The sequence below is a fragment of the Mobula hypostoma genome, chromosome 8 (assembly GCF_963921235.1).
Source record: "Mobula hypostoma chromosome 8, sMobHyp1.1, whole genome shotgun sequence".
NCBI lineage: Eukaryota > Metazoa > Chordata > Chondrichthyes > Myliobatiformes > Myliobatidae > Mobula > Mobula hypostoma.
Window position 1 is genome coordinate 93,289,349 of NC_086104.1, and position 19,428 is coordinate 93,308,776.

Consider the following 19,428-nt stretch of genomic DNA (forward strand, 5'->3'; position numbering starts at 1 on the left):
TAGTGTGCAGAAGAGCATCTGTGAACACACATGTCGAACCTTGTAGTGGATAGACTACAGCAGCAGAAAACAATGAACATACATTCAGTGGTCACTTTATTAAGTGTTGCTTGTACCTAATAAAGTAGCTGTTAAGTTTTGCAGTTCTCCAGCGCCAATTTGAGAAAGACTTAGAGAACAAAAGCCACCTTTTTGCCCACAAAACTGCTGTTCACTGGATGAGTTTTGTTTTTCGCGCCATTCTCTGTAGATTTTTGAGATTGTTGTGCGTGAAAATATTACTCCATTTGACTTGCCCGTGGTAGTAGCAGCAAAAAGAACCACAGTATTGTGTATGGCTTTTGTTTTAGATTACTGTGAGCATATAGTGGTCACTGTCACACAAGAGATTCCGCAGATGCTAGAAATATAGAGCAACACAAAACAGTGCTTGAGCAGCTCAGCAGGTCAGGCAGCATTTATAGAGGGAAGTGAAAAGTCGGAGCTTTGAGCCAAGACCTTTCTTCAGAACTGATGACTTGATTTTGTCAGAACCAGTCAATGCTGGTAAAAAAAAATCAGGCAAGAGTAACGACTTAAGGAGTTTACAAAAGAAAACGGTGCATAGAATCTTGTAAATGTCTCATGATATCCCAGATTTGGACAGATATATAAAAAACAATCTGACCTTTTGGTGCAACACTGAAGAACTCAGCAGGCCAGGTACTCAGTACCCGAAACATCGACTGTTTATTCCACTCCATAGATGCTGCCTGTCGTTCTGAGATTCTCGAGCATTTTGTGTGTTGCACTGGATTTCCAGCATCTGTCCTGCGTTTATGACTTTTTGGTCATTAAACAGGTATTGCAACCCTAGAAAGTGCACAATTAGAAGTAAGTTTCCATTAAAAGCATATGCTATTGGAATATAAGATCTGACAAACCTCTACTGTGTGCACCCCAGGTGCTTCAGATTGCATGCAGAGCCTGCTACAAATTGATTTTGCACATTGACACTGTGCTGTTGCTCAGTAGATTTATGTCAGATATCACATCTTTTACCACACACAAAAACAGCATTGCAGTGGAAATACAAGATGTTGTAGATAACATACCCAAGTGCCTTCCGCCTCATTGCAAACAGGATTTGCACATGTAGGCAGATTTCATTTACAAAGCTGTATTACATTGCTTTGCAAAAAGATAGATTGCAGTGCCAAAAAAACAAATCTTCCATTTGTCGTGTGGCTGCTTCCACAGCATGAAGGGATGCTGGAATCCCTAATAGCCAATGAAATGGTTTAGAGCAGTAGTAATGGATTAATGTCAGGATCACAGCAGCCAATTTGTACATTAAAATCTCCCTCAAGGAAGGCTAAGATAACATACAAAATGCTGGAGGAACTCAGCAGTCAGGCAGCATCTATAGAGAGAAATAAAGAGTCCCGATGAACGATTTCAGCCTGAAATGTCAGCTGTTTATTCCTCTCCTTAAATGCTGCCTGACCTGCTGCAATTTGTGTGTGTCACTCTAGATTTTCAGCATTTCCAGAATCTTCTGCATTAAAAATGAAATAATAGTCATATCTGGTGTTTTGTGATGTCAGTTGAGGAATGACTATCAGCAAACCTACTGTGGAAGCTGTCACACAACGACAGAAATTTTCAGTGCCTGTGCACAAGGAAGCCATTTGGTCTGTCGTATTATGCCACCCAAAAGTGAATGTCGGGCTAATCCCATCTCTCAGCCTTTGGTCCTTAGTCCCATAATTTATGACTCTTCAGATCTACATGTAGCTGCTTTAAAGATGTGGTGAGGGCCTCCGCCTGCGTCACCTTTTCAGAATCAGAAACAACGTGTGTTGTGAAATTTGTTAACTTTGCAGCAGCATTACAGAACATGATAAATATAGAAAAAACCTGAATTACAGTAAGTGTGTGTGTGTGCATTGAATAATTATATTAAATAAGTAGTGCAAAAGAAAAATAGTAAGTTCTAGTACCCCAGTCCCTGTTGAGCATAATAATTTTCATCAGCTTTATTATACTCCTACCACCAATTAGTCTAAATCTGGGCTGCCTAATTATGGTTCCATCAGCTAAAGGAACTAAGCTCTTTCTGATTACACTGCATGGGCCCTCATACTTCTGTGCCATTAAATATCCTCCGCATCTCTTTTGTGCCAATGGAAACAAGCCCGGCTTAGATAATCTCTCTCTATAACAGTAACTCTCCTGCCCAGGTAACTTCCATGTAAGTGTTCTCTGCACTCTCTTTAATGCAATCATATCCTTCCTAGCATGGTGATCAGAATGTGTACAGGATTTTAGCTGCTGCTGAACTATATTTTTCTCTTGTTCTAGCATGACTCTTGTATACATTGTCTTGATCAAAAAAAGAAAGGATCCCTATGTTTTTATGACCAACTTATCTTTCTGATCTATTACTTTGAAGGATTGAGGACATGATACTTCAAGATCCCTCTGTTCTTTTGCACTTATTGGTACCTGACCATTTACCCTTATCTTGTTTGCCTTGTATTACCACACATTTCTCCATACTGAATTGTGCTTGTTGCTTTCATCTTCACTGAGTCAGTTCATTGATAGTTTTGATTGTATTGTAAAACTTTGTACCATCAAAACACTACCAAGTTTCCTACCATTGATGAGCTTCATAATTACAATTCCTGTATTTAAATCTGGATCATTTATATGTATTACAAAGAGTAAAGGGCCTTATACAACTCTAATACATGCAACCCTCCAATTACTAAAATTCTCAACAACCATTAGCCTTTGTTTTCTCATAATTTGCAGATTTTAAGTCACCTTCCACTTTCCTTCAAATACTACTTGCTTCCTTGATTGATTTGCCATGTATGACTTTCTCAAGTGCCTCACTGAACTCCATGAAGTCTACATCAAATGTTGTAACTTTATTCATACTCATTGTTAAGTCCTCAAAAATTCAATAACATCACCAGACGTGATCACCATGCTGACAGTCCTGTCTCTGTCTTACTGCTGATGTATGCACTCCTCAGAGTTTTACTTAGCAATTTTCCTGTGACTGATGTCAGACTGAGAGACCTGTTGTTGTTCAGTCCATTCCTTTCTCCCTTTTTAAACAGTAACCTTCCATTCCTATTACACTACACCTATAGTCAAACAGCACTGGATAATTAAAGACAGAACCCGGTCTCTTCCAGCATCTGCAGATTTCCTCGTGTTTCCAGTCTATTTCCTCCTTTCTTTCATTAGTCTAGGATGCATTTTGTCCTGGCTTCATAACTTATTCACTTTTAAACTTGCTGAGCACACTAATAAATCTATTCTCTGGCTATCATTTCCAAAATATCACATTCCTCATCGATATTAATGGCTTACTCATCCCTCTTCTGTAAAGACAGATGCAAAGTGTTCATTCAGAATTATATGCATGTCTTCAACTCCACAACCAAGCTGCTGTCTTGCTCCTGCCTTTATTAACTTTCTTTTCCTCCACATTTTGCTATGATCTCTGATTGTGTCACTTTCAAGTGTACCCTTACTGTGTTTCTAATTTCCTTTATAATTTCACTCCTGCACCTGCTACACCTCTGCAGGCTCCTGCTAGACAAATATTGTGGAGTGATGTTCTAACAAACTTTCCATGTTAAACTGTGTCTATCCCCAAGATCTCAATTTAGCAATTGGATGTTTCCTTTGCACCTCACAGGAGACCTGGTCACAGCAGGACTATAAGTGTTTGACATTCAGTCTGCCAGTTATCCGTCCTGGAAGTCAAGCTTTCTCAATGCTGTGGAAGGACTAAACCCAAACCTACCAAAGAACTAGACCTTCTCTATAAGTGGGGAGTCACTGCAACATGCAAGAGGAGTTAGAGTAGTTCACATTAATAATCCAGCTAAGGGTTAACAAATGCTGTGGCAGAGAATGGTCAAATGCAATGGCTGTCCACAGGCAATCGAAGAATCTCTGTTCAGCAGACTGGATAATTTTCCAAAGCTCTCAGACAAAGAACCGTGGAAGCTACTAGAACTTGAAGATCTGTTGTTAGAACTGCAAAAGATGAAGGTTACCTACTAGGTCTGAGTTTCTTGGACCCAGCAAGAGGAATAAATCCTATAGTGGAGAAATTACTGAACCTTATGCAAGAACAGTGGATAATTGAAGGGTTCAAGTATAAAACAAAGCATTTTGCCCCCTATCCATCATTTTCATCCTTTGTGCCGCCACGCAGAAATGCGAAATGCCCTAGGTTTGTGCTCTACTTCCGGCAACACCTCATTCAAAGAGAGGTCTCCAGCAAATGCATGCAAAACCAAAACCCCTATCAAGGTTAACGGAACTGAAGTAGAAAACTCTATCATGAACCTTGATAGATGATGCCCAGTCCATAAGAAACTTCAGACAAAACCCAGTCCGTAAGAAACTTTATCCCTTAAGGAAATGCAGAGTATTCAGAGAAATACTGCTTATATTTCTTGCAAAGATGGTTTCTAAAGGGGCACTAAATATGTTTTAAGTGCTGTGCTCAAACAGTACACCAAGCAAAAAACTGTAAAGCTATCATATACCGCAAGGCTCAGTGCTGGGACCCCAGTTGTTTACAATGTATATTAATGACTTAGAGGAGGGAATTAAATGCAGCATCTCCAAGTTTGCGGATGACACAAAGCTAGGCGGCAGTGTTAGCTGTGAGGAGGATGCTAAGAGGATACAGGGTGACTTGGATAGGTTGGGTGAGTGGGCAAATTCATGGCAGATGCAATTTAATGTGGATAAATGTGAGGTTATCCACTTTGGTGGCAAGAACAGGAAAACAGATTTATTATCTGAATGGTGGCCGATTAGGGAAAAAGGAGGTGCTACGAGACCTGGGTGTTATTGTACATCAGTCATTGAAAGTGGGCATGCAGGTACAGCAGGCGGTGAAAAAGGTGAATGGTATGCTGGCATTCATAGCAAGAGGATTCGAGTACAGGAGCAGGGAGGTACTACTGCAGTTGTACAAGGCCTTGGTGAGATCACATCTAGAGTATTGTGTGCAGTTTTGGTCCCCTAATCTGAGGAAAGACATTCTTGCCATAGAGGGAGTACAAAGAAGGTTCACCAGATTGATTCCTGGGATGGCAGAACTTTCATATGATGAAAGACTGGATCGACTAGGCTTATAATCTCTGGAATTTAGAAGATTGAAGGGGGGATCTTATTGAAACGTATGACGTTCTAAAGGGATTGGACAGGCTAGATGTAGGAAGATTGTTCCCGATGTTGGGGAAGTCCAGAACGAGGGGTCACAGTTTGAGGATAACGGGGAAGCCTTTTAGGACCGAGATGAGGAAAAACTTCTTCACACAGAGAGTGGTGAATCTGTGGAATTCTCTGCCACAGGAAACAGTTGAGGCCAGTTCATTGGCTATATTTAAGAGGGAGTTAGATATGGCCCTTGTGGCTAAAGGGATCAGTGGGTATGGAGAGAAGGCAGGTACAGGGTTCTGAGTTGGATGATCAGCCATGATCATACTGAATGGCGGTGCAGGCTCGAAGGGCCGAATGGCCTACTCCTGCACCAATTTTCTATGTTTCTATGCACTGAGTTCAACAGTCACCAACACATAACAACTGTTCTTTCAGGGCCAATGCTTTGGGCTACTACTGGTTCTAGCACACCTACAGTGGAGCACAGCGGTAAGCCAGTTGAGCATCCATCAAATGTAGCTACTTACTAATGTACAGAGGTATGCAGGAAAGGCTTCCAAGGCAAATCGTGCTCTAAGTGTTTCTAGCCAACATCTACCCAAAGGGAAATCCTCAGCAAAAAATAAAAGCACACGTGAGATTAGATGATCAGAGCATTGTGTTTTTGGCAAAATTAACATTCTATGACATATTCAGTATTCACCAAGTCCTGTTTCCCTATACACTTTAAATACTTATTCTGGAAGATCAGAAGTGCCAAAAGAAAAGCCAATGGATTTGTCATGGAGTTAATAAGTGGGGAGGTCTACTTACCCTTAGCTACCCTCATTGAGTGCAACAGAAATGAAATTCTAATTCCTGAAGCTGCACATAGTCATTTACATCTTAACGACATATTTGACAAGCTCCCCTACTTGTCTGTGCTGCTGAGATTCTACTGTTGCTTGGCAGAGACACCATCCATGCACACGTGAACAGTGCAATAGTCACCACAGTGCATCTTATGCCCAACAACTGGGCCTGGGTTGGGTCATAGTGGGTGAGGTGTGCCTTGATGGTGCTCATCAGCCCACTATCAGCATACTTAAGCTTGGAGACATGGTCCCCAAGTAATTTCAGACATGTGAGAGTAGAATCTCTATGAAAGAAAGGATTGTTAGTAAGTCGTCTAAGTGCCCGACATATTTACCCCTGCACAAGCAGATTTAGGCAAGCTGGTCTTCTGTCACTTGGAAGATGATTATAAGCTGGCATCTTCCATTGAAGATGAGGTCTTCCTTTGAATCATAAAGAAAAAGAGTTTAGCAAAAGCAAGTCAAACTGTTGGGTAGCTCACCTTCCTTTTTGCTCGCCATGACAATTCCTACTAAATAACAGGGGACGGGTCCTTAGTTGACTCATGTCCCTCAGTTGCACATTGAGAAGGAATCCAGAAATGAAAGATCATTACATGGAGTTCATGGAGAGTCTCTTCAGGAACAATTATGCTGAGTTAGCTCCTCCACCAAATCCTAACAAAGAAAACTGGTGTTTGCCCGATATTGGTGTTTACCAACCCCAGAAACCTGCTGAAAAACAAATTGCCCTTGATTGAAGTGCACAGTTCAAAAGCATATCACTGAACAATATGCAATGTGCTCTCGCATGGTTTACACCTCAATGACAGTCCAGTCTGCTCGGGGTCCTTGTGCACTTCAAAACTGAGTCCATTGCGGTGATGACAGACAGATATCGAACAAATGTTCCACAGCTTCCTAGGGAGAGATGATCATTGAGGCAACGTCAGATTCTTGTAGTTTCATGACACCAACTGGACAATGAGATTCTAGAGTACTGCTACTCCAATCAGCATCCAGGGATGCAGGTTGACCTCGGATACTTGTAGAAGGGATGTCCCACTCCCTCAAGAGAAGCTTGATCAGTGATGGCAGTGGTGTTCTTCCCTTCAGGATCTTAAAGGTTTAAAAATTCCAAGAACCTACACAGCAATTCCACTGTCTGCAGCCCATAAGAAAGAAGTCTGCATTTTCTGTGATGTGTCAACAAAAGCTATTGCTGCTGTTGCATACCTGAAGGTCACAAATACACTGGATATAATGAAATCGGATTAATTGTGGGCAAGGCAGAGCTTGCTCACAGACAAGATCTCACCATACCAAAACCTGAACTTGGTGCTGCTATTCTAGCATCTGAGATGGTAGAGATAATAACAGAAGAGCTGGACAATGAACTAGATGATACAAAGTTCTTTAGCGACAGCAAGGTTGTGTTCGTTTATGTATTCAATGAAACACGGAGATTCTATGTTTATGTACAAAGTAGAACACAACATGTCAAGCAATCAACTCAGAAGAGCCAATGAACTATATTCCTACTGACCTCAGCCCAGTCGATCATTCCACAAGAGGGCTCTAAGCTAATGAGCTCACCCTCTCCTCACGGTAATTGGCTCAGCATTTCTTGTTGACTCCCACAAGGAACATTGTTAAGGCCAGTATTTTCGAAGTGGAACAGTTAAAGACTGTGTAGTAAAACTGTTTCAAGACCAGTTTCGGAGACTATTCTTCTTTTGCTAAAGACTTAAGAAAGTGATCATTTGATTTTTAGTTTCAGTATTTAAATTTGACATCTTATGGATGGCAGGTGGGAAGTGTTCTGGCCTTAAGAGGCACAGTTCATTTTGTATGTAAAATGTTTTTTTTATCATTTCTTGCGGGTAATTTGGATTCAATTTGAAGCGCACAGTGGAAAGACATCCATGTTCATCCTCTCTTTATTTGCCCTTGAAAGAGCAATATCTTTTCACAAGTAAGATCTCAGTAAATACCCTGAAGAAAGCTTCCATATCGGGTGATTTTTGAGAAGGTGTGTTTAACTCACTGAATAGCTTTGTATATACGCACTGCGAGAGCAGTAGAGAAACTGCATTCAAACAATATATACTGCATCGTTTCCTGACAAGAGCATTCCCTACAAAATGACTGTATCATGCATATCAATTCTGAAGAAATTATTCAACCAAGTATGTCCAATACATCAACATGTAAGTATAACTTCTTTCCTTCTGGTACACCCACCTCCCATTTGAGTTCCTGCTATCCTTTCTTGTCCTTATCCCAACTTTGTTACCACGGTGATCAAACAGACTTTTTAATTATGTCTTTCATCTCCCCCTTATACAAAGGCACGACTCCATTTACATTCTTGATTTTAAGTGATTGCTTTGGCAAGAATGTCTGCCACCTCGTTTCCTTCTATACCTACGTGGGCAGGGACCCATAAGAAATGGTTCTCTGCCTAGATCCTGCAGTCTCAACAGATGTTATCCAATCTCAAGAAGAATGTTTGGCCTACAGTTTGAAATACATATTTTAATAGATGTCAAAACCGAGAACGAATCAGAGCTCAGAAGTATATAATCAGAGTGTACTTCTTCTACCCATTCCAAGGCTAAAATGATAGCAACCATCTCAGGCGTGAATACTGAGATTTTGTCTGGTAATCTTGTCTTAATAGTCACCTGAAACTTTGGAAAAGAAACAGAAACACCAGAATGACCTGTCGCTGGAAGATATGTAAGAGGCTATAATGTCTGCCTTGAATATATTGCTGAATTTCCTGTGCCACTGATAAGCAATCACTCTTCACCTTGATCTTTCCTTAAAGGCTATCAACCCACAGGCAAAGGGGAAAACCATGGAGGAGCGACAGAAAGGGGTACACTGGGACATAATCTACATTAAACAACCCAAGACTTTGTGCCCATTCATTTCCCATCCAACCAAAACTGGACACCTTACGAATGCAGTGCCCCAGCTCTCTACTAACGTTGCCAATAATGGATGATCAACTTTATGTCCTCTTACACTAACCCAGTAATCCATTAGTAATTGTAACCTGTGTAGATGTAAAGGTACTTTACACACTTCTACCAGTAATGCCAAAATTGGGGATGATTTAATAGCATCACAACATAATCTCAATGCTTGAGCTTGAAATTTATTTAAGGCGGCTGGTGAAGCTGACCCGTAAGCAAGACATCCATAATTAAAGAGCAATCTGATTAATACAATATACATTTGTTTGAGTGACCTCCTACTCACACCTCGATCACACACAACTAAGCACCTGAGCACATTAAGGGGCTTTTTTATACTTATTTAAAATTTTATTCATGTGCACCTTCTACGTTAGCCTTTCGTCCATCCATCTACCTAGAAACTTTACCACTGACTCTTGTTTAAGAGATTTACCCATATAACTTCAGATCAATTGTGGGTGTAATGTTCCTTTTAGAAAAACAAATAATTTGCACCCCGCCAACATCCCCATTTTCTACTTCATTAAAAGTTGCCTGTGTTTTCCTAACTATATAATTTAAATTCCTGCCTCTCTTCCACACTACACCATCATCAGCATATTATTTGGAAACGTCTGAGCCAACATTTAAGAAAATATAATTAATCATAATATTAAAAAGGAGTTGGCTACACACACATTCCCCTGTGGAGTCCCAATCTCTACCTCATACTCCTTAGACAATGTTGTTCCCACCCTAACTTGAATCTTCCTGTCACATAAAAAATTATGAATCCATTTGGACATTATACCACCTATTCCCTTCTTTTCCATTTTAAGCAGCAACACTTGTGTCCATAACATATTATAAGCTTTCTCTACATCAAAGAAAATTGCTACCACTGATTCTTTATTAGCCTTACAAATATCAGACTCCAAACTAACTGAACCACTTGACTATGTCTCAGTGCTTTTATGTATTGAGTTGCTGCCATATGATTGGCTAATAAGATATTTGCATCAACAAGCAGGTATACAGGTGTACCTAATAAAGTGGCCACTGAAAGCGTATTTATCCCTCGTGTAATATTCCTAATCCAGGTTTGGAAAAGAAAAAAAAAACTATAGATGCTGAAAATCTGTGGGGAAAAAAACAAAAGTTGTTTGAAACACTCGGCAAGTCAAGCAGCATCTGTGGAGAGAAAGAAAAGCAGGTTAATATTTCAGATCAATAACAAGTTCAAACAAAAGGTAATTGACCTTTAGATATTTGTAATTTTAGTTATTGACATTTACTTTGTTTCCCTCTTCACAGACGCTGCCTGATCTTCTGAGCATGTCTAGCATTTTTGGTCTATATTCTGGTTATTGTCAAACATTGCTGATTAGCAGCACTTTACTATGTGCAGATTTTATAGAATCAAAGAATTTCTATTTTTTCCTTCATCTTTCCTACAACTGCCACTGCACTACACAAGTGCAATTAAAAAGCAGGAGTTGACAATGATCCTCAGTAACTTAGGGTCAGTGGAAACCAGGACAAATTGTCAAATTGGATCAAAATCGGCATGGCAAGAGGAGAGGGTGTGATGGTGGAAGGTTGTTTTTGCGATTGAATGCCTATAACCAGTTGTGTCCTATGAGGAGCGTTGCTGGGATTCTGTTGTTTGTAATGTCTGTGAGTGATGTGGTTTTGGGAGGCATGATCAGTAATTTGCATCAGTAATCAGTAATCCCCACCATTGAGCACATCTATAAGGAGCACTGTCACAAGAAAGCAGCATCCATCACCAAAGACACCCATCATCTAGGTCATGCTCACTTCTCTTTGCTACCATTGGGAAAGAGGTACAGGAGCCTTAGGTGTCACATCACGAGGTTCAGGAACTGTTATTACCCTTCAACCATCAGGCTCCTGAGCCAGTATCAAAATCAGGTTTATTATCACCAGCATGTGACATGAAATTTGTTAACTTAGCAGCAGCAGTTCAATGCAATACATAATATAGAAGAGGGAAAAAATAATAAATGAAATAAAAATAATAACAATAATAAATAAGTAAATCAATTACAGTATACGTATAGTGAATAGATTAAAAAAACATGCATAAAACAGAAATACTGTATATTAAAAAAAAGTGAGGTAGTGTCCAAGGGTTCAATGTCCATTTAGGAATCAGATGGCAGAGAGGAAGAAGCTGTTCCTGAATCGCTGAGTGTTCCTTCATGCTTCTGAACCTCCTATCAGATGGTAACAGTGAGAAAAGGGCATGTCCTGGGTGCTGGAGGTCCTTGATAATGGACACTGCCTTTCTGAGACATCGTTCCCTGAAGATGTCCTGGGTGGATAACCATCGTGGATAACATCACTCACCTCAGCATTGACCTGATTTCACAACCAATGGACTCACTTTCAAGGTCTCTACAACTCATGTTCTCAGTATTATTTATTTACATCCTTGTTTATTTTTTCTTAGTACAAGCTGGTAAAACCTGATGTATGGTCAGAGCGAAACACACTCATTTGTCAATTGCTAGGAACTTTCAAACTATCCTAGTGATGTTTAGTATTGTGGCTTTCTGAAGATTTACATGGATATTACTGTGTAGTCCTAATTGTTTAATGTTATTGTGTAGTGCCTTTTGGATGACACCAGTTGTAGATATTACTATCAGGACAGTTATACCTTGTTCACATGCTGAAGTCTTTCAATTTCCTCTTTTAATTCAGCACATTTCTGGTGTTTTTCACTTCATGATTTCTGTAAATTATGTGTGTTTGGAATGGCTATATCTATTAAATAAGTTGTTCTTGCTTGTTTATCTTATATTACTAGATCCAGACAGTTATTAAGAATTATCCTATCTGTAATAACTGATTGGTCATAATTGTGGTATTCTGACTATAAAACTGACTTGTATTTATAGTAAGGTGTGATTTCATTTATGAGTTTGTATTTTAAAGCAAGCTGTTGATGTGTGATGTTTGCCACTTGTTTGTGCCTATGTAAGTAATCAGATTGTGTTAAACTGTTACAGGATCCTGCAGTGTGTTGGATTATTTCTGGTTTTTATCAGCGTTTTCTACATTTATCATCTTGAATTTGTTGGTCTTTTATTATGTATTTTTGAACATTTTTTATGTTACCCACCTGGTTCTGTATTGCCACAAGGAACCCTTCTGTTTCAGGGATGAGGTCTCCAACTCTGAGCCAGGCGTTCGACACTTCCTTGTCAACATCTAGTCTGCTCAGATTGTGGGGATGTCTTCCGTGGAGGGCCATGCTCTTCCATTGGTTAACTTTTCCTTCAGTAGGGATAATGTGTTCATTTTTTTGTGTTGTGCGCTCATTTACGTTTAGTGGTGTATACTTCTTGTCAGAATTGCATATGCTTGCATGGAGTGCTGATTCCTGTTTTCATTGATGAAAGTCTATCCTTGTAAGTTTTATCTGACTGTGGTGTAGATTTTTAATATCTGTTATTCCTCTTCCCCCTTCTGTCCTAAGTAGAGTACATCCGAATGTACATAATGTTTTCTGATATTTGTCATTTCAGTTCTTATTTTTCTTTGTAAATTTTCCATATCAGTTTCAGACCAAGATATTATGCCAAGAGGATACGCTAATATAGGTACTACAAAATGTTCAGTGCCTTTGTTATATTTTTACTGATGAGTCCTGTTTGACAGATTTGCTTAATCCTTGAAGTAAATACTGTCAGGAGTCTCCTTTATCATGCTATGATCTATTTTCTTTGCTTGTTGATATCCTAGATACTTATATGTTTCATATTCATTCATCAGGTGTATTTTATAAAATACAACTTTATAAGACTTTGATTGTACCTCATCTGGAGTACTGTGTGCAGTTCTGGTCTCTACACCATAGGAAAGAAATCATGATATTGATGAGGTTGCAGAGGAAATTCACCAGGATGTTGCCTGGATTAAAGTCCATTTATGAGGAGGGAGTGGAAAAGCTAGGTCTGTTCTCCCTGGAGCAGAGGAGGGGATGTGATTGAAGTACATACAATTGAATATAGATAATATAGACCTTCACTTGAATCCGAGAGAGATAAAACCAGAGGACCTAGATTTAGGGTAAGGAGGAAGAGATTTAGATGGGGTCTGAGGAAGAACTTTCTTCACCCAGAGGGTGGTGAGTATGCAGAACGCATTGCCAGATAGAGTGGTGAAAACTGCGTTACTGACAACACTTAACAAATATTTAGAGGCACAGTTGAATTCTTAGGCACAAAGGGCTATGGACAAAGTGCTGGGAATTGGGAGGTTTGCCCATATGGATGGATGAGGCTGATAGCTTGACTCCATGCCATATGAGTCTGTGACAGCATCTGTGTGGTTGTGAAGTTAGACAGCATCTGTGGAAGAGAAACAGTTAATATTAACTTCAACAACACCCCTGTTTCTCCTTCCATACTAGAGCCTGACCTGCAGAGTATTTACAGTATTATCTGTGTTTATTTCTAGTATCTGCAGTTTTTGATCTATACTTCATAATATTTCATTTGTTGTAATGTGCCTGGATGTCTAGAGATTGTAGGAAGCCTCTGTATAAAATACAAGTCTGTCTTTTACTGTTGCAAAGTGTGTTGATTGTATTTCCCCAGCACCTACATTAGATCCGAATCCAATTTTCACAGCCATTTTGTTGACTAACTTGGTAGATAATTTTGGTTTCTATTTAATTTCTTAGGGTGAATTAGGGTGAATTTCATTATTATTTTCACTGCAGGTCCTTTGGACCCCTGAAGCCCTACCCAATGGAGTGAGGTTTTCAATGACGAGTGCTGATGGTGAAGAGGGATATCCTGGAGAGCTTAAAGTCTCGGTGTCTTATGTGCTGGATGGAAAAGAACTGACTATTAACTACAAGGCTGAAGCCACCAAGACCACACCAATAAACCTGACCAACCATTCCTACTTCAATCTAGCTGGACATGTATGTTCATTTGATTTGGGGCAGCGCAATGGCGTGGCAGTTATCATTTCACTTTACAGCACCGCTGACCCTAGTTCAACTCCCACTGCTATTTGTACATTCTCCTTATTACCGCGTGGATTTCCTTCCACATTCCAAAGACGTACAGGTTAGGGTTAGTAAATTGTGGCCGTGCTATGCCAGAGCCAGAAACGTGGCAACTCTTGTGGGCTGTCTCCCAGCACATCCTCAGACTGTGTTGGTTGTTCACACAAACTACGCATGTCACTGTATGTTTCAGTATTTCGATGTACTTGTGACAAGTAAACATAATCTAATCTAGTAAGTTCAAAAGCAATAAGTAATGGAGTGATTGGATAGAGTGAAGGTAAAAGTAACATGTTTTAACTTGGCCTATGATATTGAATATTCCACACTGTTTATAGTCCATCTGAATGCCAAACCATCAAGTAGTTTAGAGCGAGGTTCCTAACAAGCACAGTATCTCATTATAACTTTCCTTCCCATATTCTTTGCCTGGCAATTCCAAGATAGGAAAAGTAATAACAGGGGGCAATGGCCATTGATTGTCAGAGATTGTTTCTGGCAATCAGAAGATACTGCAGTTGAATGGGACATAGGCTTTTCCCACTCACTGGAAATACAGATATTGTTCAAAATACTAAACACAAGAAATTCTGCAGATGCTGGAAATCCAAATTAAGACACACAAAATACCAGAGGGACTCAGCAGGTCAGGCAGCATCTGTGGAAAGAAACAGAGTCAACATTTTGGGCCAAGGCCCTTCATCGGGACTGGAAAGGAAGGGAGAAGAAGCCAGAATAAGATAATGAGGAGAGGGGAAGGAGGAGAAGCTGGAAGGTGATAGATGAAGCCAGATGAGAGGGAATAAAGAAGAAGGAATTTGATAGGAGAGGAGAGTGGACCATTGGACAGAGGGAAGGAGGAGCACTGGGGAGACGAGGGGGCGGTGTAATAGGCAGATGAGGGGAAGAGAAAGACTAAGATGGGAGCTAGAATGGGGAATAGAAAAGGAGAGAAAGGGGAGGGGGCAGGAATTATAGGAAGTTAAGAGAAAGCAGCGTTCATGCCAGCAGGTCAGAGGCTACCCAGACGGAACGGAATAGGAGATAAAAAGTAAAAATACTATTGAATTATGGGCTGATTGATGAATGGGATTAGGAGTAGGTGGGAGTAGAAAATCACTAATCTTGTACATCTCAGACAACTCCTGTCTCCAGTTTGACTTACGTATTTCCTTTACAACAGTGTATATCATTCAGTGAATATTGATTTGACTATTTTATGCTATCTCCTATACTCCAGGTCATAACAACGGATTATTTTTAATTCTCACTACCATTCAGAAATTGTGCAAGTTACCCTACATGTGTGTCCACTGATTATTGAACCTTTCACAAGGAGTTTCTCTTCTTTGATGGTTTTCTTTAAAAGAATTATAAATCAGGCCAACAGTCAGAGAAACTCTATGTATCTGGGATCTTCCCTTATGAGGCAACGAAGCCTGACCCCAAACTACGCTGGTGGAGTAGGCTCTCCTATATGCCAGGGATACCAGTTCCCAGTCTTTTGGGAGCATTTAATGTCAAGTTTGCTGAGGTGAGTGTTTCAAATCCACTCACATCACTGGAGAAGTGGCCGTCCTTGGGGTATGTGGCCTGGATCTCTGCAGAGCCCTTAATTATTTTTAAGATGAGGGGACAGCTTCCTTTTTAGAATATAGAACAGGCCCTTCAGCTAACACTATTGTGCTGACACATTAACCTAATCCAAGATTAATCAAACCCTTCCCTCCCTCATAGCCCTCCATGTGTTTTTTTTTCATTTGTGTGCCATTTTGTGCTGGGAAGTCCCCTTCCCCAACTTAGAAGTAATGATGGAATCTAAATGCAAATTAACTCATAATTGTAAAAGATCAATCAAGTGTGAAAAATTTTGTAAGGTAGGATATTTTACAAATTGGGTTTATTTTCCTTAGCTCATAGTATTTAGTTCTCCTCTCTGCCCAGTCTCCACTTTTAGCTGGTATTTCATCATATTCCAAAGCTATTTCCAGGGCTCCACATGAAGACAAGATTATCACTAGGTACCGTGTGGGCTTGTCTATGCTTTCTTACTGTTCATGAATTTGTAGGACATTGGCACAGTATTGATGAAGGAGAAGCTTACAATGGTTTGGACTCCATCTGAACTATGCTGTGGGACCAAGTTCCTGGTGAATTGCAAACCTGGGGCTTTAAACTGAATAATAGGGGACTGGGTTCAACAGATTGGAAAATATAGATAAAATAAAAAGGAAGAAGGGTGCAAGAGATGTTACTGAAAGGTCCAGAATAAAAATATAAGGCAAAGTTCAGAAAAGAATAAGAATTTAACTTCAGACAAATTTGAGAAGTGGGGTGGGGAATACAGGGATGAAGATGTTATATTTGAATGCATGCAGTATATAAAATTAGATAGTTGAGCTTATAGCACAGTTAGAAATTTGCAGGTACTGCAATGTGAGCATCACAGTGTAGATGTGGTCATCACAAAGAAGATCATAACTGGACCTAAACATCCAAAGACACACATCTATTCGAAAGGACCAGCAAGTGAGCAGAGGGGAAGAGATGGCTTTATTGATGACAAATTAAATCATATCCGGAGCAAGAAGCAACATGGCATCAGGCGATACAGAATACTCGTGGGTAAAGTTTTTAAAAAATTATTTAAGAGTATAAAAACCCTGATGGGAGTTATATACGGGCCTCCAAATAATAGCCGGAATGTGGAGTACAAATTACAACTGGAGATAGAAAAGGCATGTAAAAAGCAATGTTACGATGGCCATGGGTGACCCCAATATGCAGGTAGACTGGGAAAATCAGGTTTTCAATCAAGGAAAATGGCAGTTATGGATTTGGTGTTGCTTGATAAATCAAATTTGTTTAATGAACTTCAAGCAGAGGAATCCTTAGAAGGCCATGATTATAAAATGCTAGCATTCACCCTGTAGTTTGAGAGGGAGAAGTTAAAATTGAATGTACTGTATTAGGATTACGATTGAGTGAAGGTAACTACAGTGGCATGAGAAAGGAGCTGACTAAAGTTGATTGCAAGGGAGCACTAGCAGGGATGACAGTGGAGCTTCTGTGAGTAATTCAGAAGACGTAAGATAATTTCATCCCAAAGAAGAAGCAGAAGGCAACTGTGGCTGACAAGGAAAGTCAAAGGCAGCATAAAAGCAAAAGAAGAGGATATACAATATTGCAAAAACTGCTCAGAATCTAGAGGATCAGGAAGCTCTTAAAAGCCATCAGAAGGCAACTAAAAAGCAATAAGGGTAGAACATCTGAAATGTGAAGGTAAGCTAAACTAATATAAAAGAGAGATGAGAGTGGATATTGGACTGCATGGAAATGGTTTTGGAGAAGTGGTAGTGGGGAACAAAGTAATGGCAGATGAATTGAATAAGTATTTTTCATCAACCTTCACTGTGGGTGACACCTGCAACATGCCATCAATTCAAGAGAATTGGGGAAAGTGGGTTAGAAGTGAGTGTAGTCTTCATTGTCTAGATGGTTAAAAGCTGCCAGTTGTTGGCTATAGAAATTAAGGGATCCTTGGAGGCCAGAGATATAGAGATCCCTAAATCTGGAGAGCTGGACGGGGTTACAGTGTGAGGGAGGGCTGAGATTGTGGAGGTAGTTGAACACCAGAATGGGATGAAATGCATTTTGCTGTAATACTTATTTCCAGCTTCAACATTTCCCTTTCTTCCTTCTCATTTAGGGAACCCCCAATATCTATGACCATGAAGTTTCAATAGAAGCTGATTACTATCTACCGGTTGATAAGACATCAATTCCAACTGGTAAGAATGTACTTGTTACTCTTTTCTTTTCTACCCCAAATGGTAGAGGAGTAGGAATGTTGAAAATTTAAGTTTGAGAGATATAATTGCCCACCCTTGGCTTAGTTTGGCTTTTTGTTTTGCTTAAATGCATACACATTCAGCTATTCCACTCACTATTTCTCCATTTTATTGATTCTGTAATGGGTAGGTTACCAGAATGAACCAGGGAATAAAAATTATATCTTATGAGGCATGTCTGAAGGTTTTGAAACTTTTATTTGAAATGTAAAAGATGCAAAATTAAATAGATATATTTAATATATCTTTATATATTAGTTGTGATCAGGTGGGCTGCAGCAATTGGTAGTTGTTCACAATCCATGTTGGCTTGGATAAGGTGATCAAGTAAAATATATCCATATTTACTGACAATACAAGGCAAGGTGACAGTGGGCTGCAAGAAGGGTGCAGAGGATTCAGAAATATAAACCTTAAGTGAAAGGACAAGGGCATGGCAGGCTGAATATACTATGGAAAAACATTGTCATCAAACTGTGAGAGATTTAAAGTTGTTGGTGCTCAGAGGAGCCTGAATACCTTGGTACACAAATCATAACACACAGGTATGCCATGCATTAGGAAAGGCAAATGACCTTTACACAGAAGACAACTGAATACAAGATTAAAGACATCTTATACCTACAGTAGAGTCCTGGTAAAATTACATCTGGAACATTGTGTACATGTCTGGTCTCCTTGCCAAAGAATATTCTTGAAATTGGGAAAGTTCGGCTATAATTCACTTGATTAATTACCAAAATGGCAAAATTCTCATAAGAGAGACTAAGGAGATGGTCCATATTCCATTGAACGTAGAAGAATGAGAAGTAATTGCATTGAAGCATAAGAACATCTCAAGCAAAGTTCAGTTTATACAGATGACCTTTCAAGGAAATAACTAGTTAACACTGGGTACAAAACATTGAGAGTGCTTTACAGTATTTAAAAAAAAATTAAATGATTTCCATTTATCGTAGCATCACGGCCTTAACAAATGAAAGGCTTCTGATGTATCATTACATATGTGACAGGAAATCTGGCAGTCAGTATGAATCATGCAGCTTCTACGATGGCTGTTGATTGGTAACCGGATAATCTTACCATCGCGATATTTTTTGAGATAGTATTGACCTGGATGATGAGAACTTGCACAGTTTTCTTCAAAACACCTCATGAGAGCAGGACGGATGTTTATGTCAAGAGAAACAAAATCTTTTTATAACCTAGCAATGATATTTAATCAGAGGCTTTCTGTTCTGTATTACAAATGGGGGTAAGCCGATGGTGCAGAACTTTAACATATGTATTTCTGGTTCATAAAGGTGAAATTGCCTCAGTCGCAAACACTTACTTTGATCTGAGAAAACCTGTAGTACTTGAAAACCTCATTGAGAATAAGCTAATGGAAGGCTTTGACCACAATTTCTGTTTAAGCCTCTCAAAGCAACGATCACCTTGTGCAAGGTAAGCAGCCTAGTAAAAATCAAAATCACCTTGAACTTAACAAAAAAAATGATCAGTTTGTTTTCTCATTTTTTTCCACCCATACTTGTAATTAT

General features: G+C 39.6%; 1 protein-coding gene across 2 annotated transcripts in view; it reads left to right on the forward strand.

The window, feature by feature from the left end:
* Positions 1-19,428, forward strand: part of galm (galactose mutarotase) — a 50,646-nt gene that overhangs the window by 12,545 nt on the left and 18,673 nt on the right. For both annotated transcript variants that reach the window (XR_010018978.1, XM_063056351.1), the window contains exons 3-5: positions 13,743-13,949; positions 17,746-17,827; positions 19,192-19,333. Coding sequence is in view for 1 of the 2 variants with exons in the window: in XM_063056351.1 (XP_062912421.1) it covers positions 13,743-13,949; positions 17,746-17,827; positions 19,192-19,333 (431 nt within the window). In the remaining variant the exon portion in view is untranslated. The remainder of the gene's footprint in view (positions 1-13,742; positions 13,950-17,745; positions 17,828-19,191; positions 19,334-19,428) is intronic.